General features: G+C 43.2%; 1 protein-coding gene across 1 annotated transcript in view; it reads right to left on the reverse strand.

Annotated features, from left to right (window-relative positions):
• The window catches only part of PRDM5 (PR/SET domain 5), a 177,789-nt gene that overhangs the window by 13,874 nt on the left and 136,165 nt on the right, over positions 1–27,750 (reverse strand). The window contains exon 15 of the mRNA XM_053258589.1: positions 7,485–7,589. Coding sequence (XP_053114564.1) covers positions 7,485–7,589 — 105 coding nt within the window. The remainder of the gene's footprint in view (positions 1–7,484; positions 7,590–27,750) is intronic.

Below are 27,750 nucleotides of genomic sequence, written 5' to 3' on the forward strand. Positions count from 1 at the left end.
GCATGTTGTGCGTGCATGCATACGCAACGCATGGCACTTCTGGTCAGTAAAACAATGGGGCAGCAAGGACATATGCTGCCACTCCACCAGACTATTTATACACAGAGTGCCGGTGGGGGGGGGGGGAGAGCACATGCGCAGGGGTGTGTAAGTGCACCCTTCCCTGTCCTTAAAGCCACCCACCCCACCATCAGCTCAAACGGAGCTGGTTCTGTGCCCATCCCAAGAAAAGAGAACCAAAGAATGATATGACTGCCTTACCTATTTTTAAACTTCAATGTCCTGGATTTCCTTCTGTGATATAGAACAATCAGTATCAGAGGCCCTATTGCTATTGCTACTGGCAAAGATGTGCAACTAGTCAGTTAACCAGTGAAAAATTGAGGCTGCTCTCATAAGCAGCTAAGACCAGGCTTGGCTGCTGGAGTGAACTGCCAGGATCCATGTGGATCCCAGCGGTGCCGCAGTGGCAAACCCACCAACGTAACCTACTAGTTAGCCAAGGTTAAGAGCACAAGTGCGCCCTTAACTCAGCCTAACTGCTCGTGTGCAAGCTCTGGCTGTTCTCAGCCGGAACTGGCACAGAAGTGGGCTCCCGCCTGTCGCTGGGGGAATTCCCACAATGCACCTAACATGGTGCATTGTGGGATTTCCAGGGGCCAGGACATGTTGTCCCGGCCTCTGGAGCCCACCACTGCAGGCACACAGGGCTGCTCATCTGGGAGCATGGTTCACGCTCCCAAGAGAAGAACTCAGTTGTTCGTGGAGACAGGTGAGTTAAAAAGCAGCCTTCCCCTGCACCTTCCCCACCTGCTCTCAGCCATCATGAGAATCACCCCATTGTCAACTGACCAACTATTGCTGGCCCACAGTAAAGTATTCCACAAAACCAAGAATGTCTTTCCATTCAGAAATCTTTAACAAGAACAAGAACTGCGGGATCTGAAGCGGCAAGGTAGTCGACTAGAGCGCAAGTGGAGGAAGTCTCGCTGTCAATCTGATAGATTGCAACAGAGCTCATTTGAGGATCTATGCTTGGGCAGTGCAGACAGACAGCAAAGAAGTGGTTCTTCTCTGCCCGCATTGCTTCTGCAAATTTATGTCCAGCTGAGTTGTCTAGGGTTGTGAGGAGGCTAGTTCATGCCCCCTCTCCCTTGAATTTGAAACCATCTCTCACTCACTGTGATATTTTAACAACTTTTTTGCAGATAAAATATCTTGTATTCGTGCTGAACTAGACTTCACAGTTACTGCAGAGTCTATTGTAGAGGTGCCCAGCAACTCCTCTTGTAGGATTGAATTGGATCATTTTCAGTTTGGTACTTCTGACGATGTGGACAAACTGCTTTGGACTGTACGCCGCACCACCTGCTCTCTTGATCCTTGCCCAACTTGGCTTATTTCTTCTGATAGTCATATTATCAGAGAGGGTCTAGTAAATATTATAAATGCTTCTCTAAGGGAGGGCAGGATGCCTCCTTGTCTTAAGGAGGATATTATTAGATCTTATTTGAAGAAACCTGCATTGGATCCCTTGGAGTTAGCTAATTACAGGCCTGTTTCTAATCTTCCTTGGTTCGGCAGGGTGATTGGGCAAGTGGTTGCTTCTCAGCTCCAGGCAGTTTTGGATGGCACAGATTATTTAGATCCTTTCCAGACTGGCTTTCGGGTGGGCTATGCGGTTGAGACTGCCTTGGTCAGCCTGATGGATGATCCCCAATTGGCAGTCGACAGAGGGATTGTGACTTTGCTGATGCTTTTGAATCTCTCGGCTGCTTTCTATGCCATTGACCATGGTATCCTGCTGGGTCGCTTGAAGGAGGTAGGATTGGGTGGCACTGTTTTACAATGGTTTCCTTCCTACTTCTCTGGAAGATTCCAGATGGTGTCACTTGGAGACTATTGCTCTGAAAAGTGAGAGCTGAAGTGTGGGGTTCCACAAGGCTCTATACTGTCTCCAATGCTTTTTAACACCTACATCAAACCGCTGGAGAGATATCATCAGGAAGTTTGATCTGGGATGCTATCAATATGCTGATGACACCAAGATCTATTTCTCTATACCAACTTCATTGGGAAATGGCATGACCCTGCTACGTTCCTGCCTGAAGGCGATATTGAGCTGGATGAGGGATAACAGAATTAAGCTGAATCCAAACAAGACGGAGGTAATGTCTGTAGGGGGTCGGGATCCGAGGGATGGTTTAGATTTGCCTGTTCTGGATGAGGTTACACTCCCCCTAAAAGATCAGGTTAATAGTCTGGGAGTGCTCCTGGATCCCAAATTCTCCCTAGTTTCTCAGGCTGAGGCTGTGGCCAGGAGTGCTTTTTATCAGCTTCGGCTGATATGTCAGATAATTCCATTCTTGGACACTAGTGACCTTAAAATGGTGGAACATATGCTGGTAACTTCTAGGCTTGACTACTCTAATGCACTCTACTAGGGGCTGCCTTTGTACATTAGTTCAGAAACTACAATTGGGACAGAATACGGCAGCCAGACTGATCTCTGGGTTTACCCGAAGGGACCATATAACACCGATTCTAAAAGAACTGCCCTGACTGCCGATAGGTTTACGAACAAAATACAAAGTACTAGTTAATACCTATAAGGCTCTTAATGGCTTAGGTCCAGGGTATTTAAAAGAGATCCTTCTCTGTTGTGAGCCTTGCCGCCTTTAAGATCATCTGGAGAGGTCCAATTATGGGTGCCGCAAACTCGTTTGATGGCAACTCAGGACCAGGCCTTTTCTGTGGCTGCCCCAGGGCTTTGGAATGTGCTCTCTGCTGAAATAAGAGCATTTCCTTCTCTGTTTGCTTTTAGGAAGACCCTGAAGACATCTCTGTTTTCCCAGGCCTTCAGCTGAGATTCGATTTTTAAATTTTAATGCGTTCTTATCTGATTTTTATCTTTTTGTGAATTTTAGTTGAGACATGTGTACATGCAATATTATATTGTGACTTCTATAGGGAGGCTCAATTAAGATTAGTTTCACCCCTTCTGCAAATTTTTTCTGGCCATTTGGATGAATTTTATTTCAACTTTTGACTTTCAAACTCTGATTGTGAGATAATTAATAAAATGGCTAGGTTTTGTTATATCATTTGTAAAATTCATTTAGAACTTCGGTAATGTTGTTTTATGTATGCTGGCCTATGACTGTAATAAAGTTTGACTTGACTTGAATTTTAAATGTGTTATGTTTTATGTTTTAATTCTGTAGAAATATTTATACTAGGTGGTATATAAATTCAATCAATCAATCAATAAAAATAAGAACCAGGAAGTGGGGAACACAAATAAACACAGTGGAATATATAAAAAATGTTCAAAACTCATGCTTGTTCTAGAAAGCCTGTTTATATGATCTGGTGGTTTGGTCTTGAAGATCCTGTCTATGATTCAAGAAAGCACCAGACTTTTCTTCTACAGAACCTTAGCTGCAAAATGATTTTATCTTATTTTTTGTTTTGTCTAACCCTTGCATTGAGTGAAATAGGCCCACAACTGTCTGCTTTGTTCTTCACCTACTGGTAGGTACGCAGATCTCCCCACATGTATGCCCATAACTCCAGACAGAAATAACAGAACGTAACAGACAGAAATAACAGAACATATCACCACACAGGCCTCTACAGATAATCAAGTTAAGAGAATTGCATAGCACAGAATGATTACTTAATAATTCCTTTATAGCCACAACAATTACTCAAAGGAAAGAAGGGACTACCGCAAAAAAGCAAACCTATAATTCTTAGCTCTTACTTAGTCAATTTTCTAATTAAATATGCATTTTTCTAGGTATTATACTATTCCCTTTAACAAAAGTGTATTTTCAGGAGCAAATGCTTGGCAGTAATTTTCTTTTAGCTGATACAACCTTCCTAAGCAGAAGGAAATAAGGTCAAACAAAAAATGATATACTGTAGTCTCCAAAACAGTTCCCCAAATAGACATCATTGACGTGTGTGTGGAATCTACACATGTAATTATGGACACTAACATTAGCAAAAATTGCTATGAGGAAATGACACAGACATTGCAAATAGTTTGAAAGCTAGAGTTTGTAATCCAAATCATTCTTACTTGGGGAAAAATCCCACTGAACATAGTGGAGTTTACCTTTCTCTAAACATGCATAATATTGGGGCTTAAATGGCACAGGGGGAAAATGCTTGACTAACAAGCGGAAGGCTGCCAGTTCAAATCCCCACTGGTACTATATTGGGTAGCAGCGATACAGGAAGATGCTGAAAGGCATCATCTCATATTGTGTGGGAGGAGGCAATAGTAAACCCCTCCTGTATTCTACCTAAGAAAACCACAGGGCTCTGTGGGCGCCAGGAGTCGAAACCGACTTGACAGCACACTTTACCTTTACTGTACAGATTATTAACAATGGCTGATTTAAGGAACATTTAGGTCAGGATTTAGATATGGTTTGATCTGGTAACCAAATGATTACAAATTTTAAATAACATTTTAAAAAAATTAAACTGTTTAATTCTTTTTGTCCTATGAGATTGTTTTAACTTTTTTTATTCTGTGAAATTGTATTAATTGCTTTTACTCTGTTCTATATTTGTTGTGTTTTAAATTGTGTACACCACACCTAGAGATGTACATATCAGGTAGAATATCAATATGATAAAATAAAATAATTAAAAAATCTCCCAACTCCTGGGGGATTTCCCCAGTGCACTGCACTTGTTATGCAGTGCATTGTGGGGGATTTGAAGGCCAGAACTCATTGTCCTGGCCTCCATTGATCTGTGCTGCTCCGCACATCCTGCTAATGCTAAAAGATCATCTGGGGGGAAGGTAAGTTCAGCACAGCCTTCCCCGCTGCCTGCCCAGTGGTCATGTGAATAGCCTTATATTGTTGCATAGATCTTTTAACTCAGAGGCAGAACCATGGCAGAGGGGTAGAAGACATGTTAGAGAGGGAGTAACAGCAGGAGAGAGGGCATGCCCTCAACTCCTGCCTGTGGCTTCCAGCGGTATCTGGTGGGCCACTGTGTAAAACAGGATGCTGGACTAGATGGGCCTTGGGCCCGATCCAGCAGGGCTCCTCTTATGTTCTTATGTTTTGCATGCAGAAGGTTCAGTCTCTGGCATCTCTAGGTAAGGCTGAGAAAGACTCTTATCTGAAACACTGGAAAGCTGCCCCACATTAATAGCAGATAATTTAAAAAGTTAAAAACAACAAGAAGACTAACCCACAGCCTTTCAAGGCTTGATTAAGTAAATGGGCCTCCTTGAGCTCTTTTAAAGGCTACTAGAGATGGAGAAGCTCTTACAACAACAGGGAGTTCATTCCAAAGTCTTGGGGAGCTTAGAAAAGGCCCAACCTTGAGTCGCCACCAGATGAGCTGGTGGCAACCACAAGCAGACCTCTCTAGAAGATCATAATAAGTGGTGGGAGTCCGGAAGAAAAAGGCTCTCTCTTAAATACCTGGGCCCAAGCCATTTAGGGCTTTGTAGGTAATCATCAGAACTTGATATTTTGCCCAGAAACATATGGGCAGCTAGTGTAACACTTTTAAAATAGGGGTAATAGAGTCTCTTCAGGTTGCTCCAGAGACTAACCTGACTACTGCATTTTGTACCAACTGCAGGTTCCGGACTATATGGGTATTCACACAACCTACTGGGTCGGCGGGGGAAAGGCAGGGTTCCACCTACCTTCCCTGCAGATGATAGGACAGATGTTGCCTGGAGCTCCCAGACGATCAGCACTGTGCCAAGCAGCATGGATCTCCAGTGGCCGGGACACATCACAGTAGCTGAGCGTGGTACATTGGGGGATCCTCCCATCAGAGGGAAGCTCTAGGTGCCCATCTCTGTGTGTGCTTGGGCTACAAGCACCCTAGAACACACACACACAATCCTGACATCTGGGTTAAGGGTGCGCTCGCACCCTTAGCCTCGGCTAAAAGCTGGGCTATGGAGCCAGGTTTGGCAGTGTGGCAATGCTGGGAACCACATGGACCCCGGCAGTGCTCATGGGCAGCCAGTTGCTAAAAGCCAGGCTATGGAGCCAGGTTTGGCAGCATGGCAGCACCAGGATCCATGTGGCTCCCAGCGGTTCTCATGGGCAGTCAAGCCCAGGCATGGCTACGTGTGAGAACAGCCTTCATGTACAAAGGCAGTCGCATATACAGCACATTGCAGAAGTCAAGCTTGGAAGTCACCAGTGTTTTTAGGTCACTCTTCTCCAAAAATGGATGTAGCTGGCATATCAAACTGATAAAAAACACCTCTGGCCACTACCTCCACTTGAGTAACCAGAGAGCAGCTTGGGTCTAGTATGCTGGTGAACCACTTGTATGCTGGTGTAGTGGAAACAGGGATCTATTGTGCCTGTCGGAATCCTCTGTGCAAGAGGCTTATCCCCAAGATGGGACTGGATCACTACCTTTACTGTATTCATTTTCACAATGACACTGGAGGGAAAGTTGTTCATATTCTCTTTTAAACAAAGAGGAACTAAGGCTAACAGATAGTAGTTAGCTCAAGGCTTTTGAGTGAATCCATGGCTAAACAGGGATTCAAGCCCTTGTTTTCTGGGTCCCAAATGTAGTTCTGCTTTCATAATTATTTCATACTGTGAAATGTAGAAATCAACCATTGCCTAATTTGAGCTGGCCCTTGGTATTTAAAATACCAGACTAATAAAAAATAATTGAAAAAATAAAACAATATGCTTGTATTTATTGTTAAATTAGGTTAGTATTTTGAAGATTTAAAACAGAGCCAAGACATATCAATCAAGAAGTCATTTGCAAATAAATATTCTCAATACATTAACAAGACAGATTTCATACTAATAATTCACTAAATCCTTTTAAATTCTTAGTAAGATCCTTCCTTCATTCATTCTGCATTAAGGGATTTATATCTCACCTTTTGCATGTATCTCAAGGCAGTTAACAAAACAAATAACAACAAAATAACTAACAATAAGAGGAAGGGCAGAAAAATAATGAAGGTTTGAGAAAAGTTGAGAAACCTATCCGTCTCGGTTTTACACACACACACACACACACACACACACACACACACACACACACACACTTCTTTTAAACCACTTAATCTTAATATGTACTACAGAGTTTCACATCTGACTGCAATAAAATAAATCAGGGTTCTGTCCAGATTAATCTCTAACTCTTAAACTGTCCAACACAACAGACATTCTATATAAAACAGAGGTCTGCCTCAAATCCAAACTGAAATTACTAGGGTGTAAACAATACACATGCCGTAACATAAATGCATGTAGAGGGATGTCCTTGGCCAAAAAAACCCCTAAGCTAATAAAAATATCCAAATGACGTTTCATTAATAAAGATTTTGAGGAAGACCGCATAATGGTAACATTTATGCAACAACTGTTACTTGAAAATACATTTAAGTGACCACCCCATCAGGGTTTATTGTTGGATTAGACAGAAGTAGAACAAAGAGCAATGCAACTCACATCGCACTGGAAGGGCTTCTCGCCAGTGTGGGTCCTCATGTGCTCGTCAAGGCCGCGTTTCTGACTGAAGGCCTTGTTACACTCAGAACACTGGTACGGCTTTTCCTGTAACACAGTGACAAGAAAGTGAGCAAAAGTGAGCCAGTGCAGATCTCAAACTGTTAGCAGACCTAATTCCAAGCTATATGGTGCAAGCTTTATAGCCAAGAGACTGAGGTATGTGCAAAGAAAAGCAAAATGCATCTTGAAAGATGAACTGAAACCTGGTAGAAACCTCTGGCCTGCCAACCTTCAACTTTAACCGCCACTTAGGAATTAATTCTCTTTCACAACCAGCATATTTCAAAGAAATGTGTGGGTCTCAGGGCTGGAGCTAGGGGTTCTGGCACCCCCCACACAACCTATTAATCGGTGCCTCTCCCCCACCAGTATTAATGGCAGGCTATATACCCGCAAGACACACCAATTAGGTTGGTTCTCTTCTTTCAGTGTTGCTCAGAAACTATTGCTTTTCTTCCTGCATTCTTTACTTTCAGTATTCAACATTATCACCCACTCTCTTGTTGATCTCTGATCATCTGCACAGCTCCTGTTCCATTATTTGTATGACCGACTCCAGCTACATTCATTTCCTCAATTTCATTTCTTTCCTGCCCCTTGGTATTTCTTTGGCTCATCCAGACACTATAGAACTTGGGTTTTCTTCACTGTTAGGGTTAGGGTTCAATAGTTTTCTTCACTGTTTTAAGAGTACCTATTGGCTCCTATTGTCCTGTGGTTCCATCACCATTAAGTAACATCTGCATTACTTCCTTCCAATGAGCACTTACTTTTTTAAACATCCCTTTTGTAGGGTAGCCAAATGCAGAGAAAAACAAAGTTCATTTATTTTTTGTAACTAAGCAGAAGTGTAAATTTCTGCTTTAATCAGCTGTGCATGACAAGCTGTACTTGCCAGAATTCCCTCATAGGCATAGCTCATTCAGATACAAAAGGTCTGTTCTCTTTTGCATCCTTAGGCTAAACGAGCCTAAGGAAAAACTAGGAAATGAGAAAACTTGAGCCTATCAAGCAGTACTACTTCTCTAAGAGAAAAATCCTTCAGGTGAACCCCCCAGAAAGCCATATGGAGATCAATCGTAGATACAAAGTAGATACATAAATTCAATTGTACTCTCTGCTGCCAGATCACTTTTTGCAGAACTGAACCCTGGCTCCACTACTAAATTAATGTTAGGCTTCTCAAGAAGACCTCTTTCAGAACCCTTTAATCCCACATGTGTGTGTCTGAAGACGGGAGGGAAGGGGAAGCCCCTCTAGTGACGCCTCATGCGCATGATGTCATGCACACGGGGGCATTGCTCAGGCTCCGGAGAGCCTGAGTGAGCTTTCCCCCCATCTATTTCAGGCAGCGTTTGCTGCCTGACAGCCTTTATTTCCCTTTCTCTCCCTCCAGCAAGGAACAGAAAGAGAAATAAATGCTGACAGGCAGCAAGCGCTGCCTGAAATGGACGGGGGAAGAGCTCACTCAGGCTATCCCAAGCGCCCATGCGTGTGATGTCACACGCAAAGGGGGAAAGGCCCTGGGCTTGGGATAGCCCGAGTGAGCTCTTCCCCCATCTATTTCAGGCATCTGGGTATAGGCAGGGGAGAGCTCGCTCAGGGCTCTCCGGAGCCCAAGTCACGCCCCTGTTCACATGGCATCACGTGTTCTTTGAACTTGTTGGCACAATGGTGGCTCCGCCCCTGGTCCCAGCAGGGAAATGTGCGTGTGCACGTGGGGTGAGGCAGGAGTTTTGCTTGGCGCTACTTGCCACTGGGATGTGTGGGAGAGGAGGGAGGGAGGCAAGCAAAGGCAGTGAGAGAGTTGCTCGCTGGTGCTCAGGCAGAGCAAAAGCAAGAGAAGAAGAGGGTCACCTCAGCTCACGTCTTCCTACCTTCCAGGCAACGGGGACTTCTTTGGGAGGAGACAGAGCTAGGCGAAGTGACAGCACTGAGGCGGGCACTCTGTGCCCTTTTTGCGGCTGCAGTCTCTCTGCCAGCTTGCCCGGATGGCAGCAGATGCAGGTGGGAGCTCCTTTGCTGTCCCTTCTAGGGTTAGGATGGGTGACTCTTGTGAGGCAAGGTCGGATAAATCCGGTTCAGATTTACCCAATCTTGCCTCACAGGAGTGACATGGTGGCAGGGGAACAGACGATGGGGAAATGGTGGTGCAGTGGGAGCAGCACGCCCCCCTGCAATGCGGTCCGCGCTTACCGTGTTGTGCGGGCCCTTGTGGGTCTGCTTTTCATAACTCCTAATATGAACAACTGAAGAACACGATGTCTCAGAAAACCTGATATACAATCCATTTAAACAAGAGGTATTTTGATGGAGATGATTTTAATTCCTTTAGCCAAATCATGCAAGTGCAAACAATTCCCAGAAAGAAGCTGCATACGATGAATACAAGTCCGACAAATATTATATACTGATTTTCAATAAAAGTTTCCAAAGCGGTTTACATAGATATAAATAAATAAAAATGGCTCCCTGTCTCCAAAAGGCTAGCAATCTAAAAAAGAAACATAAGATATAAGCCAGCAACAGCCACTGGAGGGAAGCTGTGCAGGGGAGGGAGAGGGCCAGTTGCTCTCCCCCTGCTAAATAAAAAGAATCATCACTTTAAAAAGATGCCTCTTTTCTCTGTTAGCAAGCCTGCTGAAGAAATGAGAAATAACTGAACATGCACCATTAAAGACAACTGTGAGAGATGACAGAGCTCTTTCACCTAGGTTTTTCCCTTCAGAGAAACGTTCATCCACTTTGTGGCTTTTTAATATTTATTTTACTTTGGGTAACAGGCATTTTTCAAAATACAAATTACAACCATTTCCTAGCATTGAGGGCCCCGTCTTCGAGCTTTTACGTCAATGAGATCGCCCCCTCCCTTGACTATATATTGAGTAAATACTCCATAGACAAGGCCCTGTAGTTTTTTCACGTGTCTCAGCCATGTGAACAACAAGCTTTGCCAACACACACTTAATTTGTTTTGTATTGTAGTTAATGCTAACCATATTTTGTGTAAGTCCTCTGAAAATCCATTTTATTATCTGCCATGTGCTGTTCAGTAGAAAGCTTAAAATAAAGTGCAGTAAGCAGTTCCATATCAGAGATGCAGAGAAATATGGATATTATACAGAACAATCAAAGCTATGTGATAGCTCAACATGCCTCACCAATTCTATGTTTCATTTATAGCTTTCCTGCACTGTCATTTCAAGATGTTCTATGGATGAAAGAATGGCTCATGCCATCTCAACACTTTGAAGGTGCCTTAAAGAAATGACTCTACTCCAGGAAAGCATTTATCTGAATTGAAACCCTTGAGATCCAGCATTTTTATTTTATTGTTTTCTGACTGCAACAGACTTAAACTTATTCCTATCAGCGATGCTGGTCATTCTGGTTCTCTCTGTAGCAGCTGACACATCTCATTCCTATGAGGGGTAGAAGGAGAGGACATAAAAAGAAAACTCTACTTCAGTATAATGCTAGAGGTTTATAAAATTATGCAGCCTGTGGAGATGGAGAAAGTGAATAGTAAGAACATTTCTCTGTAACACTAGAGCTTGGACTCCCTCATGAGAATAATAGGCATCCACTTGAAATCTCACTAATATCAGGCAGAGGAGCAGCAGCACCATTGCTGCCAGATCGGGGTGGCTCAACCTGGTGATGCAGCCAACGGAGGCAGGCACAGGAGTAGGATGCACCCATCACTTCCACCAAACTACCATAAGAGGCAGCCACCTCACTGAGGCGGGTCTCACGATCAAGGAGACCCGCCTTGAGAAGGTTAGCAGGGAGAGCGGGCTTAGCTGCAGTGGCCACTCACACGACTGCTGGCTCCATCACGGAGCCAGCGGGGGCTGGGGAGTTCAGGGGCCGTGCGGCCTCAGGAAGTTCCAGCATGCCCTGCGTGAGCACGCAGGGCATGCTGGAGAGACCCCCGAGCCGTGGCGCGGAGCCACACTGCAGCAACACACGATTGAAAAAAATGGGTTTGCGGAGCGGTTGCTCCGCAAACCTGGTTTAAGCACTGGGATACTTAAGCAGATTACCCGCTGAGGAACCACCGGGCTCGCAGCCGGACCCAGTGCTTCTCATGATGGGAGAAAATCGGGCTAGCCTCCGCTAGCCCGATTTTCTCCCATTGTGTGAATAGTCTCACTGAGTCTCATTGGCAGTCTGGCCCTGACCTGGGCCTGACACTTAATGAGGCTGTTCTCATGTGCAGCCAAGACCAGGCTAAGGCAGCCCAGCCTGGGCTTGACTGCATGTGAGAACCGCTGGGATCATGCCTGATCCCAGCAGCACTTTGGCACCAAACCTGCTTGCGGAGCCGGGCTTTTAAATGAGGTTAAGGGAGTGAGTGCAGCACTGGCTGCTTTTAGTGGCACTGCGGGATCTCCACAATGCACTGCGCACTCATGTGGTGCATTATGAGATTTCCAGAAGGCCAGGACATGTTGCCCTCCGCGCTGGTCCATCTGGACAGGCAATCTTCCCATGTCCGTCTGGGCAGGCAATCTGCACGCCCAGCACAGATTCAACTATCATATCAGGGGAGGTAAGCTTCAGCAGCCTTCCTCCCTGTGTGCCCTCAAATTGTGTGCCCTCAAATTGTGAGAAAGGGCTCAGTGTCTATTTACCTCCTGGGCAGAGCCTCAGAAAGTCTATCACATCGAATATTGAGCTCTGCTCCTGACCCAATTCAACCCACTCTGCAGCATTCTTCGATACAGTCCATTGACTCTTGGTGATGCTGCTGGAGGAGGAGCATTCTGGAAACTTCTGCTTATCTCCTGGGCTGAACTCTAAAGACAGGAATACTATCACAGTAGGGAATGAGCTTTTTCTTTCTTCTCCCCCTTTAAAACAGATTTTATGTTTACAATGTCAGTTTGAGTTTATCTGGCCTCTTTTATTCCCCCTCCCAACTTTTTTTTAAAAAAAGACTGCTAGTCCCTTGCAGATAGGGCTATTAACATTTAAAGGGAACAAAAAGCCACTCTGAGCCAATGAGATAGAGAGGGATATCAATCAATCAATCAATCAATCAGTCAAACAATCAAACAGAAATCATAAAAATAAAAACTATAGCAACCATTTTGGAAGAGAATTATTGCCATTAGAGAGGACAATGGGGACACTGAAGACATTAAACAAAACATGAGACGATCTAAAGGCACAGAAAAAGAAAAAAAACTATCAACAAACAGACAGCCACCCCAAAGATAGTAAAAAATGGATTTCACAGGCACTAAAGAGCTGCTAGGACTGTAAATTCTGACAGTTTATGGTGCATCTATCAGATTGTAGGAGCAAAAACTTCCACTTGCCAGAGTAAAAGAATGAAATGTGTTTGCATTTATTGATGACAGAAGCATAAAAATGGGTTGGGGAATATGGATAGCTGTCCCACTCACTAAGTAGTTAAGTAAATAAAAAATATGCCAGATATAAATTAAAGGATCTATAATAAAGGAAACTCTATAGCTTTCCACTGTTAGGGGATCCAACACACTGAAAATCAAACCCATATCTTGGCCATATATTAAAACTTTAAGCTGCAAAATAGTCTCTTAACCAGTACATTTCCCCCCTCATTTCTTCTTTTGGCACTCTTCTCCTTTCTGAAGTCATTATATGAGTAAGGACTCCAAGAGTTTATGACTTCTTTTGTATCTAGGGATCCATGTTGTTACATTGGTAACTATTTGTTGGATCTGTTTGCTAAGCCTCTTTTAAAAGTTTCCTTTATTTTATTTTCTTACTTTTCTCTTTATATCAGAATGTATGACAATGAGTTGATTCACACAATTATTGGGGCTGGGGAGGCATATTTTCAATTTTTTGTTCTCCACAGAAACTTCTAGCATGTTCATGATGAGCTATGTAGAAAAATAAGTCCAACTCCTCAAATTTGTAATTATTGCTTATCCAGATTTCACAACAATGAACACAGAAAACACATACTGTACATAATATTTTGAATTCTTATTTGTACAGCATTGAGTATGTACAGAGCTTTAAATCCCTTAATTCCATCTGTGTGTGTTTACTGTCTGAACCAATAACATTGACACTGTGAAGCTCAAATTGTATTCATAATGGTTGTACAATACCAGGGCGCTTTCCAGACTAGACCCTACAATGGGGTCAGGACATATCTTGGAAGTGTGCTTCCACACTTCCTGCATCGTGACACCGCAGTCCCTATGGGGACAGCAGGGTGCCGTTCACATTTCCAAATGCCTTGTGAATTTAATCGCTGCGATATAGAGCAAGGACATCATACATTTGGCATGGAAAAGTTGCTTTTTTCGGGTTGTTAATTGCTGCGATACTGCTCCCCCAGCTGTTTCTGTTCCGAATGCGACTTGCCCGAATGGAGGCATTTTGCCGCTGTTCCAGCAGCTAGTCTGGAAAGCGCCCAGGAGTCACCTTCAATTGCATATCCATCCTCAGTTACATCACATGAGAAGGATCCTAAGCAGGGGTGTGCATGGAACCGGTTTTGATGGCTTTGGCGATTTTGTGTACTGAACCACCAGTACACAAGCTGGTTCAAACTCAGAACAGCCTTTTTTTGAGGCTAACCCGGTTCGAATTTGAACCAGTCAAACCCAGTTCGAATTGAACCGGTTCTGCACACCATTAATCCTAAGCTTTCTGTTGCTCTTGACAGACCACAGCCTCACATCTGACCCCCGTTTTATTGTTCCCTCTTTCACCTTTTGCTCAGCTCCTACTGCAGCTGTGTCTGAGCTCCAGACATTGTAGGTAGGATAGGAAAATGGTGGAAAGCATGTCATAGTTGTTGGGCAACTTTTGCATGCAATTCCAAGTGACCTTCATATCAACCAACTTTTCTCCTTTCTTTAGCCCAGTCAAAAACTGGTAGGAGTAGAAGTGCACTGGTAAAAAGTACACTGGCAGGGAAACTGGGCAGTAATGGCAGAGGCACTGGGCAGATGTCTGCAATGCACCCTTGATGACAAGCACTTGAAGAAAAGGCCAATTAGCTGAATGGATCGGTCAAATCAAGCCAGCTTAGCATTTAAAATTGCTGAATTCTGTGAACTGCACCTCAGGGTGCGCAACTGACCGTTATGACAGCAAAAGCATTATTCCATATACTGTATTGTGACCTTCAAAAGTGACAGATCCTGGGACAAGACTTAGAAATCATGCTAATCCTTTCTACAAAAAAAAAAAAAAAAAAAAAAAAGGTAAAAACTAGGATATTTCCCTACAGAGTTTCTTGTAAACAATAGCTGCCTTTTACTTCTAAACTGAGAAATATAACTTCCTTTACTGCCAATGTACACAGCAAAGCAATAATATCAGCATTCAAACATGATATGGATGAGCTAGCCACAACAGTATAGTTAACAGCAAGCCACCACAGAGTTAGGCATGCCACCAATGAAAAAGAAATAAGAATCCAACAGAGTCCTACAAACTTTTCTCTTTGGTCTGGAACCCCCCTGCTGATTTCATCAGATGAGGCAGAGTGGGCAAGTTCCTTCCTTTTTTATTGCAATTTAAAGAAACCCCTAGCTGGTGCAGCAGCTGTGGTAACAGACAAATGAGTGTGTGAATTCCAAAGTCAATGTGCAGTTCCCATCCATCCCCTTTAACTAAAAATGGAAAGATTACTTTTACTGACATCAAAATAATAATGAAAGCCCTGATCCACTTAGCCTGTTCAAAATCCTAGTAAAATGGAAGACACAGGCAAGTGTTTAAGAACTGCACCTAGAGATTATTTTAAAAATCAGAGTTGATATTAATGAAAATGACACCTAATGATGGCAGGGGGAGAGATTGTTTAAAGACCAAGACTGTTAACTAATGTTTAATAGTTGCTTTTCAGCCTTAAAGATTCCAAATAAGATATTTGAAGCAAAATGTTTGTTTAGTTATGTTAAATAGATAGATGAAATTTAGACCCTCTCTTCCCTCTGCCACCTACCTCCACATCTAGGAACATAGGAAGCTGCCTTATACTGAGTCAGACCATTGGCCCATCTAGCTCAGTATCGTCTACACAGACTGGCAGCAGCTTCTCCAAGGTTGCAGGCAGAAGTCTCTCTCAGCCTTATGTTGGAGATGCCAGGGAGGGAACTTGGAACCTTATATGAAAGAAGGTTCCCTAGTCTTGTTTCTCTCCTTTGTTTTAACGCCTCTTCCCATCAATATAAAGCCCCTTCTACTTCAAGTCCTGTGGGAGGTTTTTACCAAGCCTAACCATCTACCACTTTCTCAACTGATCCCTTGATGTGAACTGATCATATTCAGTGACCAGTGTTTTCCTCTCCCCAGTTACCTTTTGAACATTTGGTGACATCACAGGACCCCAGCCAATAAGTGGTAGTACTTACAGGTTGCTCTTATGTAGCACCATGAACATACCTAGCATGTGTATTTACAGAATAGCATATGGAAAAGGCGGCGGGGGTGGGGGTGGGGAGATGTACAATCCAAAGAAACTTTGGATCCAAAAAGAAATTTACAATCCAAAATTCAACAAAAGTATGATGAAGCAGGCAGAGATGAAAGTGAGCAGATTTAAAATTTGTACACTACTTAGAGATGTACATACCCGGTGGTATAAAAAATATCATAAATAACATATGATAAAATAAATCTATCTATATATAATTCTCCTGGGTGTGCCTTGGAATGTGCGTCCCGGCACCCAGCTGATTGGCTGGGTGGCGGAGGCGCCTGATTGGCTGAGGCACACTTGAGAGGCAAGTGGCGGCGGCGGGCCTGGCCACGGAGGCAAGTGGTGGTGGGCCTGGCCGTGGAGGTGGCACTTGGTGCGGAGACGGCCGGAGATTGGGACAGAAGTTGTGGGGAGGTAACCGCCGGCCCCAAAGAGCGCACAGATGCTCTGTGTGGTGTCGGCTAGTAAATAAATAAATGCTGCTGGATATCCTTAGTTTAGTTGTGCATACTGAAAACCAAAGGTTTCATGAGAAAGATGGATTTCAGAGATAAATGTGAAGAGAAAGAGAGAACACCATTTTGGTTCTCAAGAGGGCAGGTGCTGCAGGCATAGGAACAGGAAGGGATAATAGAGTCATTGAAGAGAAAAGATCAAGCCAAGGCTGCATTTCTGTTCTGGATGGAAATGTTGTTGACAAATATTTATTCTTTAAAATATGTATAGACCACTTTTCAACAACAAAAAGAAAAGGTTGTGAGGCAGTTTACACAGAAAATGCAATGCTAAGATGGTCCCCTGTCCCCAACGTCTCATAATTCAAAACATACACCCATAACACATGAGATACCAGCAATAGCCCTGGGAGGGAGACACTGCTGTGATAAACAGGGACAGTTGTTTTTCCCCTGCTAAATATTAGGGAGCCACCATTTTAAAAGCCACCTCTTCCCCAAGTTAGCAGGGGTTATCACAATAAAACAAGAGTTTGCACAATAAAATACAAAGAGGCTGTTCTCACAAGTACCCAAGCCCATGCTTAGGCAAGCCAAGCCCAGGCTTAGCTGTCTGTGAGAACCGCTGGGATCTACACAGATCCCAGCGGCTCCCAACTAGGGATGTGCGAAACGTTTCGGATACAAAACGTTTTGTACCCAAAACAGCCTGTTTCGGGTGTTTTGTAGACAAAACAAAACACCCATTTTCCAGATCCAAAAGTTTTGTCTACAAAACAAAACGCCCCTGTTTCGGCTACAAAATGTTTTGTTGTTTTGGACCTCCATTTTGTGGTGATCTCTGAGTCAGTCTCCATTTTGTGTTGGACATCTCTTTGAATTTCCCACCCTTCCAGCCTCCTGATCGGTGACCTAAATCATGGGCTGACCTGCTGACAATTCCCTCCTTGTTCTTCATTGGCTCTTTTGCTTCTTCCCACTCTTTACTGACCCCACATTGGCCAGGGGAAGGGTTGCTAACCCATGGGGTGCTGGGTTCTGCTGTTTCTGTGGTGTTCTGAGTGTAGATTCTCTGGTAGCATATGAGAGTGGATTCTTGTTTTTCACTAAAAATCTCATATGCTACCAGAGAATCTACAATGAACATCTCAGAAACAACAAAATCCAGTACCCCACAGGCTTGTTTGTGGGTATGGGGGTGGTTGGCACCCTATGTGCACTACACAACCCCTCACCCCCCCCAAGTGGAATTATGGGGCTGCTGAAACCTCCATTATTCCCTATGGGAGAAATCTTAAAGACACGTAAACTTTAACAAACCACAAAAGATTAGCCCTTTGCCCAATTCCTTTGAAATAATTCTGGAAGTTTCCTTGCCCCCATTGGGCACTACCACCCACCACACTCTGCTCTGGGTTATCCCTTTCCCCTTGATTTGAAGCGATACATTTGCTGGAATCCCCATTATTCCCTATGGGAAAATTCTTAAAGATGTGTAAACTTTAAAAAAAAAATCACAAAAAAATCAGCCCTTTGCCTAATTCCTTTGAAATTTGGGTGGTAGCTTCCACCCATTGGACACTACCACCACCACCTAGTCTTTTTGCCCTGGGACCCTTTTTAAAAATCCAAATCGATTCGGATTCGGATTCGGAAAATTTGGCTACAAAACAAAACAGGGCTGATTCGGATTCAGAAAATTTGGGTACAAAACAAAACGGGGATGTTTTGATTTGGATACAAATCGAAACAAGAAAATTCCAAAATGCACACCCCTACTCCCAACACAGCACCGAAGCCCAGCTCTGAGCCCAGGTTAAGGGGCAAACCGGCTGCTGGGATCATGTGTCAGTGCGGGCTGCTTGCACCAACACAGAGACAGGGACCTAGAGCACCCACCCACGGGGGAATCCCCCAGTGCATTGCGCTAGGCGTGCAGTGCACTGTGGGATACCCAGAGGCCGAGTCCCAGCCTCAGACAACAAGTCCCGGCCTCAGAGCAATCCATGCTGCACGAAGCAGCGCTGATCATGTGGGAGCGCACTCTGCACTCCAACCAAGCACACATGATCATCTGGGGGAAAGCCCCCGCCCCTGCCACCTGCCCGGTAGGTCGTGCGAATGGCCCCAGTGAGTAACTGAGGAGAGGGAAATTTAAGAAAAGAATTTCAGCCGCAGACATGCCGAGTTGAGATGTATTTATATTTATCTTTCTTCCTCCACGGAAGGTAACATACATGAGGATTCCAGGCAGTCTCCCATCCACTGAAAAGACCCAGACTTGATTTGTTTCAGCAAGGTGGCTGTACCATGGCCTGAGGTGGTCAGAAGACACTCAAATGGATGTAACGAAGAGTTGAAGGTGAAAGGCTTGTTGGTGGGGGAAGAGTTCTGAGGCAGAGATGTACAGGTAGCTGTTGTGAATGAATTGCTATAATTAAATTAAACAGCTCAGCAACAGAAAAGCCTTTATGAGGAATACCAGTTTTTTTTAACAATTAATGATACAAATGAATAAAACTGTCACACCTGAGAAGTAGAAATCCACCATCACTTCATTTGGTGTTGTACAATCTATATAGCATATGTTACATTCCCTTCACACTGGAGGATTTTAATGGCTGACCCATTGCTTCAATTTAATGGTTGCTCCATCAAATTGTAACAAAAAGTGAACTGTTGGGAGACTCAGCATATTCCTGAAATCTTGATGAACCCTAAAGTGTAGTAGAAACAAAAACTTCAAGCAGGAGGTGTCTGGACTGATTTTCCTCTGTTTTCAGCTGCAAAGATAATTTAAAGATACATTTTCCTTCAGTGGGAAATAATATGATTAGTCAACTTTAGTGGAGAAATAAAAGTGGGGTTGTGGGTGGAGAAGATTACAGGCCAAGTAAAATAGTAACCTATAAAATTAGACCCCCAAAATATGTCAAATGCAAAACACTGCAGTAGTAAAAGCAATGGCTGCAAACCAGAGCACAGTTAAGCATTCTTAAATTCTTTGGATTTCAAGACTTAAGTGTATCTCACTACACTGGATTGTGGCCAATGTCTTTAAGTCAACAGTCACTGGAAGATGTTCCCTTGTCTTGCCAGTGGGGAAATATAAATGGAATTGGTTTTTTAAAAACAAAAAAACAAAAGCACTTTGCATTCAGCTAGTACCATGACACCCTCTCATATATGCTGAAGATTATATATTGAAATAGCAGTATTGCTTGTTTGGCAGAACCCAAGAAACATTGCTGCTTACACATTAACTTTTCTCTCCAGCAGACCCAGCATGCATTAACACCGACAATTAATCACAGCACTGAATGATGACATAGGACATATTCCATATCATAGGAATATAGGAAGCTGCCATATACCAAGTTAGACCATTGGTCCATCTAGCTCAGTATTGTATCCCCTGCTAACTGAGCAAAGAGGCACCATTTAAATGTAGTGATTCTTTTTATTTAGTGGGGGAGAGCAACTGGCCCTGTCCATCCCCAGCACAGCATCCCTCCAGGGGCTGTTGCTGGTGTCGACCTTATGTTTCTTTTTTTAAAGATTGTGTGCCCTTAGAGGACAGGGAGCCATTTTATTTTTTTGTTTATATCTATGTAAACCATTTTGGGAACTTCTATTCAAAAGCAGTATATAAATATTTGTTGTGTTGTACTGTACTGTACTGTATTGTCTATACAGACTGGCAGTGTATAGAGGGACTCCAAGCTTGCAGACAGGAGTCCCTCTCAGCCCTATCTTGGAGATGCCAGGGAGGGAACTTGGAACCTTCTGCATGCAAGCAGGCAGGTGCTCTTCCCAGAGCAGCCCCATCCCCTAAGGGGGATATCTTACAATACTCACATGTAGTTTCCCATTCAAAAGCAACCAGGATGGACCCTGCTTAGCAAAGGGGACAATTCATGCTTGCTACCAGAAGACCAGCTCATCCCACTGTAGTCAATGGCCAAACACCAATTTGAAGCTGGTTTGTACATGTGGTAGCTCCCTGCACAATTCACTTCAGGAGTGTTCAAGATTGCCACTAGTGTTGGCAACTGATGGGGATCTGAAAAAGGCCAGTGTCTATGAACAGTGCCACCACATGGGTAGTGTATCTCCAAGTTTCCCAATGCCTGTGATTCCAACCATACCTTTTCAAGCTGCTGCACCATGATTATTAGAGTAGACACAGGGTTGGTTCTCATGATCAAATCCATGGCCAGTAAATCCAAGAGTGAAGTTGTAACGTATGCTCCTGCATAGCATGTCATGGGAATCTTGGGTAGGTAGTGGAAGAATCAGCTATTTTACTTTGGCACTGCACTAACTGGCATTTACCCGGAACCATTAATCTGCTCACACCTTTCCCTGGTTTCTCAAGTTGAGGTGGTGGCCCGGGGTACTTTCTATCAGCTGTGGCTGATACGCCAGCTGTGCCCGTTTCTCGATATCAATGACCTCAAAACAGTGGTACATCTGTTGGCAACCTCCAGACTTGACTTCTGTAATATGCTCTACGTGGGGCTGCCTTTGTACGTAGTCCGGAAACTTCAGTTGGTTCAGAATGCAGCAGCCAGGTTGGTCTCTGGGTCATCTGGGAGAGCCAGCGTGGTGTAGTGGTTAGAGTGCTGGACTAGGACCAGGGAGACCCGAGTTCAAATCCCCATTCAGCCATGAAATTAGCTGGGTGACTCTGGGCCAGTCAATTCTCTCTCAGCCTAACCTACTTCACAGGGTTGTTGTGAAAAAGAAACTAAAGTATGTAGTACACCGCTCTGGGCTCCTTGGAGGAAGAGCGGGATATAAATGTCATCGTCATCATCATCATCATCATCATCATCTCAGAGAGACCATGTTACTCCTTTACTGATGGAGCTACACTGGCTGCCAATAGGTTTCCAGGCAAAATACAAAGTGCTAGTTATAACCTATAAAGCCCTAGACTCTGGGTATCTAAGAGAGCGTCTTCTTCACTACGAGCCCCACTGCCCATTGAGGTCATCTGAGGAGGTCCGTCTCCAGTTACCGCCAACTCTGTTTGGTGACTACACAGAAATGGGCCTTCTCGGTCGTTGCCCCGAGATTGTGGAATGCCCTCCCTGCTGAGATTCGATCCTCCCCATCTCTGGCAATTTTCAAAAAACTCCTGAAAACCCATCTTTTCACCCAAGCTTTCTGAGCTTCCTAATTTTTTTTTAGGTTTTAATCTCTGGTTTATGTTTAAATTGTTAAATTGTTTTAAGTTTTTGTAAATGTTTTAAACTTGTTTTATGCTACTGTTATATTGAAATAAATAAAATAAATAAATATTTGATCTATAACCGCCTATTTCTAACCGGAGACTGGGGAAAGCTTCTGGGTGCTCACAACAGGCTACGTGAGAACACACATGCTGCTGACATTTTGGGTTTTCATTTATCAGCCATGAATTTGACCATGAGAACCAGCCCACAGATTCAATACCCATGGGGAGGTGCTGGTTTATACGCATAGCATCAACATGTGTTCCCAGAAGGCCAGACTATCAGTAGTTGCCCTCCATACCAGGGTTTCTTAACCCTGGGCCTCCAGATGTTGTTGGACTACAACTCCCAGAATCCCCAGACATGGTCTTTGTAGCTGAGGATACTGGAGTTGTAGTCCAACAACATCTGGGGCCCCAAGATTAAGAAACCCTGCTCCATACTATCAGTAGTTGCCCTTGGAGGCACTCATTCATGGTCTGCTGAATTAATGCACCAGCCCATAGTCTTCAATATTTTGATATCTATACTTTCCTTTTCCTCCTGATCTATTGCTTTTAGTCACCAAATGTATACAAGTAAAGCGACTCCTTCCTCTATGCAGCTACTGCTAAAATGTTCATCCATGACCTTGCCATCTCTTAAAATAATATAGGGGTGTGCAATTCAGGTTTTCGGTGATTCGGTTTGGGACCCGAACTGAATCACCCCCGTTCTGTTCTGTGCCCGAATCTGGGCTACCCGAATCACCCCTGATTCGGTTCAGATTTGGATTAAATCAAAATCTGAATACATTCAGGTATGAAAGACGGGTCCCAGGGGCAAAATAGTGTAGTGGGATGGTAGTGCCTAATGGTTGGAGGCTACCACCCAAATTTCAGGGGGATTGGGCAAAGGGCTGATTTTTGGGGAATTTTTGAAGTTTTAGTGTCTTTGGGGCAGATCGGGGGCATAGCTTGGGATCTGGGCAAAAAGAGTGGGGAGGAGTGGTAGTGCCTAATGGGTGGAGGCTACCACCCCAATTTCAGAGTGATTGGGCAGAGGGCTGATTTTTGGGGAATTGTTGAAGTTTACACGTCTTTAAGGTTTTTCCCCATAGAGAAGCATTGAGGTGTTAGCAAATGTATAGCTTCACACGGGGGGCAAAGGGGTGGCCTAGAGCAGTGTGGGGTTGGTGGTAGTGCCAGGTAGGGTCAAGGAAGCTACCTGAATTTTTTCAAAGGATTTGGGCAGAGGGCTGATTTTTGGGGAATTGTTAAAGTTTACGCATCTTTAAGGTTTTTCCTCATAGGGTATGCATGGAGCTTTCAGCAGCCCCATAAGTGCACTTGGGGGTTGCTGGGGTGGCCCAGAGCGAGTGGTAGTGTAGTGCACATAGGTTGCCAACCACCCCCATGGGTTTCTAACCCATGGGGTACAGGGTTCTGTTGTTTCAGAGGTATTCTGAGTATGGATTCTATGATAGCTAATGAGATTTTCAATGAAACACCATGAATCCACTCTAATTTGCTATCATAGAATCCACACTCAGAATACATTTCTATAAACTGTATGTTCTTTTGCTTTAAATTTTCAAGTTTTAAAAGAGCTAATTAAAAATTAAAGATAGCAACCATAACGAAAGAGCAATCAGTCAAAATGTCATAAACTGTCATATTTGTTATTATCTGAGATTGAAAACCATCACAATATTCTATGAAAATCCAGATCTTAGTTCAGTGGCAAAGCACAAGCTTTATATGTTGCCTCCCTGGCATCTTAGTTTGTCCCTATTAGCTCATCTCTGCAAGAGCAAGATCACAACAGGTTACATTTAAAGTCACTGCAAAAGACATGAGCAGTCAAAATGCATTATGCATTTTGATTATCATTCTGCATGAAATGTGTCTTAATTTATTCAAAGCTGATTTAAAGTGTCTGAACCATTTACCAAACTGCTTTTTAAAGTTAGTGGCCCACATATCACCCAGTGTCCTGTGGGTGGTTCCTGCACCGTCTGTGCAGCTGCGGACATTTAAAACAAAACTGACACAGTTGTGCAAGAGTGCTGTTGTGCAAATGCTGGACATTGTGCAAACAATACTAGAGCCATTATTCCCAATATGGTTTGCACAATTTTTGGCATTTTTGCAACAGTACTCTTGTGCAGCTACATCAGTTTTGCTTTAAATGCCACAGCAGGGCAGCTGGTGCAGAAAGCACCTCCATAGGATGCCGCAAGGTTTGATCAGTGAACTGATCAAAAATACTGAACCGACATGTGCAATAATTTCACTCTCTGTTATTTGAAACTTTTGTTTTAGGCTGGATTGTTTAATAACTACTTGCGTTTTTATTAAACAACTTATAACAAGCTTTTAAATTAAAAAAAAACTTGAATAAATTTCTGTACAGGCATTTTTTCATTCTAATGTTATATTTTTGTGTCGATCATTTGATAATGAGGTCACATTTCTCTTTTCCGTTTGTGTTCTGACTCAGTGTAAGACATCTCCTGCACTTTGTAGCCTGCCTATAAGCACTGCCATTCTATGGCTGTGATCCTATGCACTTGTATCTGTAAGTAAGCCCCACTGGGATTTACTTCTGAGAAAATATACAATGAGATTTACTCCTGAGTAGACATGCAAAGAATTATGCTGCATGCCTGTAATTCTATGTATATTTACTTAAGAGTATGTTTTACTGAAATAGGTTAGTCTTACTTTTGTGTAAATATGTATAGGAAAGGGCTGCACACTCCGGTCTTCCCTTATAAGGACCTTTTTGTAATCCGCTGCTATACATGAGATGGAACTAAAAGAGCCCTATCTATCATCAGGTATTTTGCATCTACCAAAATGTTGGATCCATTCTGCATGCTTGTTTGTTTCCTTAATTTTGCTTTTCAACAGCTAAAAATAAATGAACAGTATATTAGGTTAAATTAAGAAATGAACATTTCTTAAATAATCTCTAAAGGCAAACGTCGTTATATGCGGACTCTATATCCATGGTTTTGCATATTTGTGGGTGTCTAATTGACACTCGTTTTCATTATCTATGCATATGAAAGAATTAAAACCCATATATCCATGGTTCCTAGAGGGCCAGAAGTGATTGTGGAGGTCACTTCCGGCTTCCATTTTGTAAGAAAGAGCCATTTTGTGACTCATTTCTTTTTTTTTTTTTTAAGGATTTTCCCATTATTTTTTGTACTTGTGTGTGTGTGTGTGGGGGGGTATTTTGTGACTTCAGGGGGCCTACCTGGGCATATGTAGACCCCCCACGGAGCATGGCATAGTAAATAATTTCAATGATTTTTGACTTTTTTCACGGTTTTTTTTCCACAATTTAAAAACCTTTTTTGTCCATTCTGGAACCTAACCCTGCCCCCGCCATTTCCCATAGGCATAATGCCTTGTAACTTGTGGTTTTGTTACTCACACACATAATGCCTTGTAACTTGTGGTTTTGTTACTCACACTCACAGTAGTAGGTGAGGAATGGAACTCCCGTGTATGCCTGTACGGGATTATACCAGGGAAATTATTTGCTGTGCCCAGAGAGGAAAAGCAACAATGGACAAGAACATAAGAACAGCCCTGCTGGATCAAGCCCAGGGCCTATCTAGTCCAGCATCCTGTTTCGCACAGTGACCCATTAGATGCCTCTGGGGAGCCCTCAGGCAAGAGGTGAGGGCATGACCCCTTTCCTGCCATTGCTCCCCTGTAACTGGTATCGAGAGACATAGTGCCTCTGAAGCTGGTGGCCTACAGCCACCAGACTAGTAGCCATTGATATACATGTCCGCCACCAATTTGTCTAAGCCCCTTTCAAAGCCATCCAAGCTGGTGTCCATCACCACATCTTATGGCAAGAAATTCAATAGAATAAGTATGTGCTGTGTGAAAAAGTACTTCTTCTTGTCAGTCCTACGTTTCCTGACCTTTGGTTTCATGGGGTGACCCCTACTTCCAGTGTTGTGAGAGAGGGAGAAAAATTTCTCTCCATCCACTCTTCCCACTCCATGCATGATTTTACACACCTCAATCATGTCTCCCCTTAGTTGCCTCTTTTCCAAACTAAAACATCCCAGATGCTGTAGCCTAGCCTCACAAGGAAGGTGTTCTAGGCCCTGATCAGCTTGGTTGCTCTCTCTCCTATACCTTTTCCAGTTCTACAATATCCTTCTTGAGATACAGTGACCAAAACCATACTCAGTACTCCAGATGTGGCTGCACCACAGTTTTGTATAAGGGCATTATAATATTAGCAATTGTATTTTCAATCCCTTTCCAAATGATCCCTAGCATGGAATTGGCCTTTTTCACAGCTGCCACACACTGAGTCAACACTTTCAAGGAGCTGTCCACCACAACCCCAATATCTCTCTCCTGGTCAGTCACTGACAGCTCAGATCCCATCAGCATATATGTGAAGTTGGGTCCCCCCCACCACACACACACTATGCATCACTTAACACTTGCTTACATTGAACCTCATTTGCCACTTTGCCGCCCACTCACCCAGTTTGGTGAGATCTTTTTGGAGCTGCTCGCAATCTGTTGTGCATTTCACTACCATAAATAATTTCGTGTCATCTGCAAATCTGGCTATTTTGCCGCTTACCCCAACTTCTAGATCATTTGTGAACAAGGTAAAGAGCATTGATCCCAGTACGATCCATGCCTATGGTTCATAGGCATGTAGCTCTTGGGTTCTTTTAAAATGCATACAATCTCAGTTTCCATTGTGTGCCTCATAGTATTCATGAAGACTATATGCATGTTATGTCAAAATAATGTTGAAATATATTAATTAACCAGACTTCATGTTTATGCTAGCCATCCAATGAGCTTTCATCCAATGTTTATGCTAGCCATCCAGTGATCCATGCACCCTGCAACTCTGCTAGTTTGTCTGTGGGGAAAGTAAGTTGCAGCAGCCTTTCCCACTGTCCGCCCTCAAGCCATGAGAAAAGGCTTGGGAAAGCAACTGTCCCTATTCAATCAAACCAAGTGTCACTACCTCTTGCTGTTTCTGGTGTCGGCCTTGTGTTTCTTTTAAGATTACGAGCCCCTTTGAAACAGGGCACCATCTTATTCTTTTCGCTATGTAAACCTATTTGAGAAATTTTCTTTTGTTGAAAAGTGGTATATAATTATTCTTAATAATAATGCCTAACGCCCTTTTAATTTCAATGGAACTACTTTGAGTAATTTTCCTCATCATGTTAGCCAATAGTAACTATGCCCTGTGAGAAAACTGGAAAACAGTTAACTATTCACTCAGATACTAAGAGAAGGTTCCTTTTCTCATTCTTTCAAAATGAATGATCCATGATTTGGCAGGAGGTTAAACAAAATGTCAGTTAGACGACTTTTAGATTTTAGAACTCTTAAGTTCAGATGCAATTTGTAACACATTAGAGAGCTTTGTAGGTTTACAACAGCTAAGTATCTTATCAATCTTGCAGTTGTGAAATACCGAAGAATGTTCAAGCTGGTGCCCCAAAATGTGCTTCCCTCCAATCTACTGGTATTTCAGGATATTCTTTATGACCAACATACTCACCCTTATGGTTTGGGTAAGGTGGAGGCTGTGATTTATGTACTGCCCCTTTTATCATGATATTCACTTTATTTTTATTAAACCTATTATTAAATATCCAGGCAGATCGGATGAGTTTTATTTTTTCTTGTTATCTGATTGGGATTCTCGCATTCCTAACAGAGTTGCCAAGTTTATAGCTGCTGAAATTAGCACCCGATTTAAGATGATCTGAGTGTCCTAATTGATGTTTGTGTATTGTATTTGCCATGGTCTATTGACTGTAATAAAGTTTCATTGATTGATCTCAGAACTCCAATATAAAAACTAACTTAATTTGGGAAATCCAAGCAGACATCTCTCTCTGCTTTGTATATTTTAAATTGCACTTAACATGGCTACAAGGATTTCCCTTAAGTGGAAATGAAGCCCACCACCTTTGCTGTTATCATCTGTGGGAAAGGTAAGGCTTACCTGCCTTCCCCACCCTTGTCCGCCGGTGCACAATGGCTATTGTAAGAATCGCCCCTTTGTCT

The sequence above is a fragment of the Hemicordylus capensis genome, chromosome 5, assembly GCF_027244095.1.
Source record: "Hemicordylus capensis ecotype Gifberg chromosome 5, rHemCap1.1.pri, whole genome shotgun sequence".
Classification (NCBI taxonomy): Eukaryota; Metazoa; Chordata; class Lepidosauria; order Squamata; family Cordylidae; genus Hemicordylus; species Hemicordylus capensis.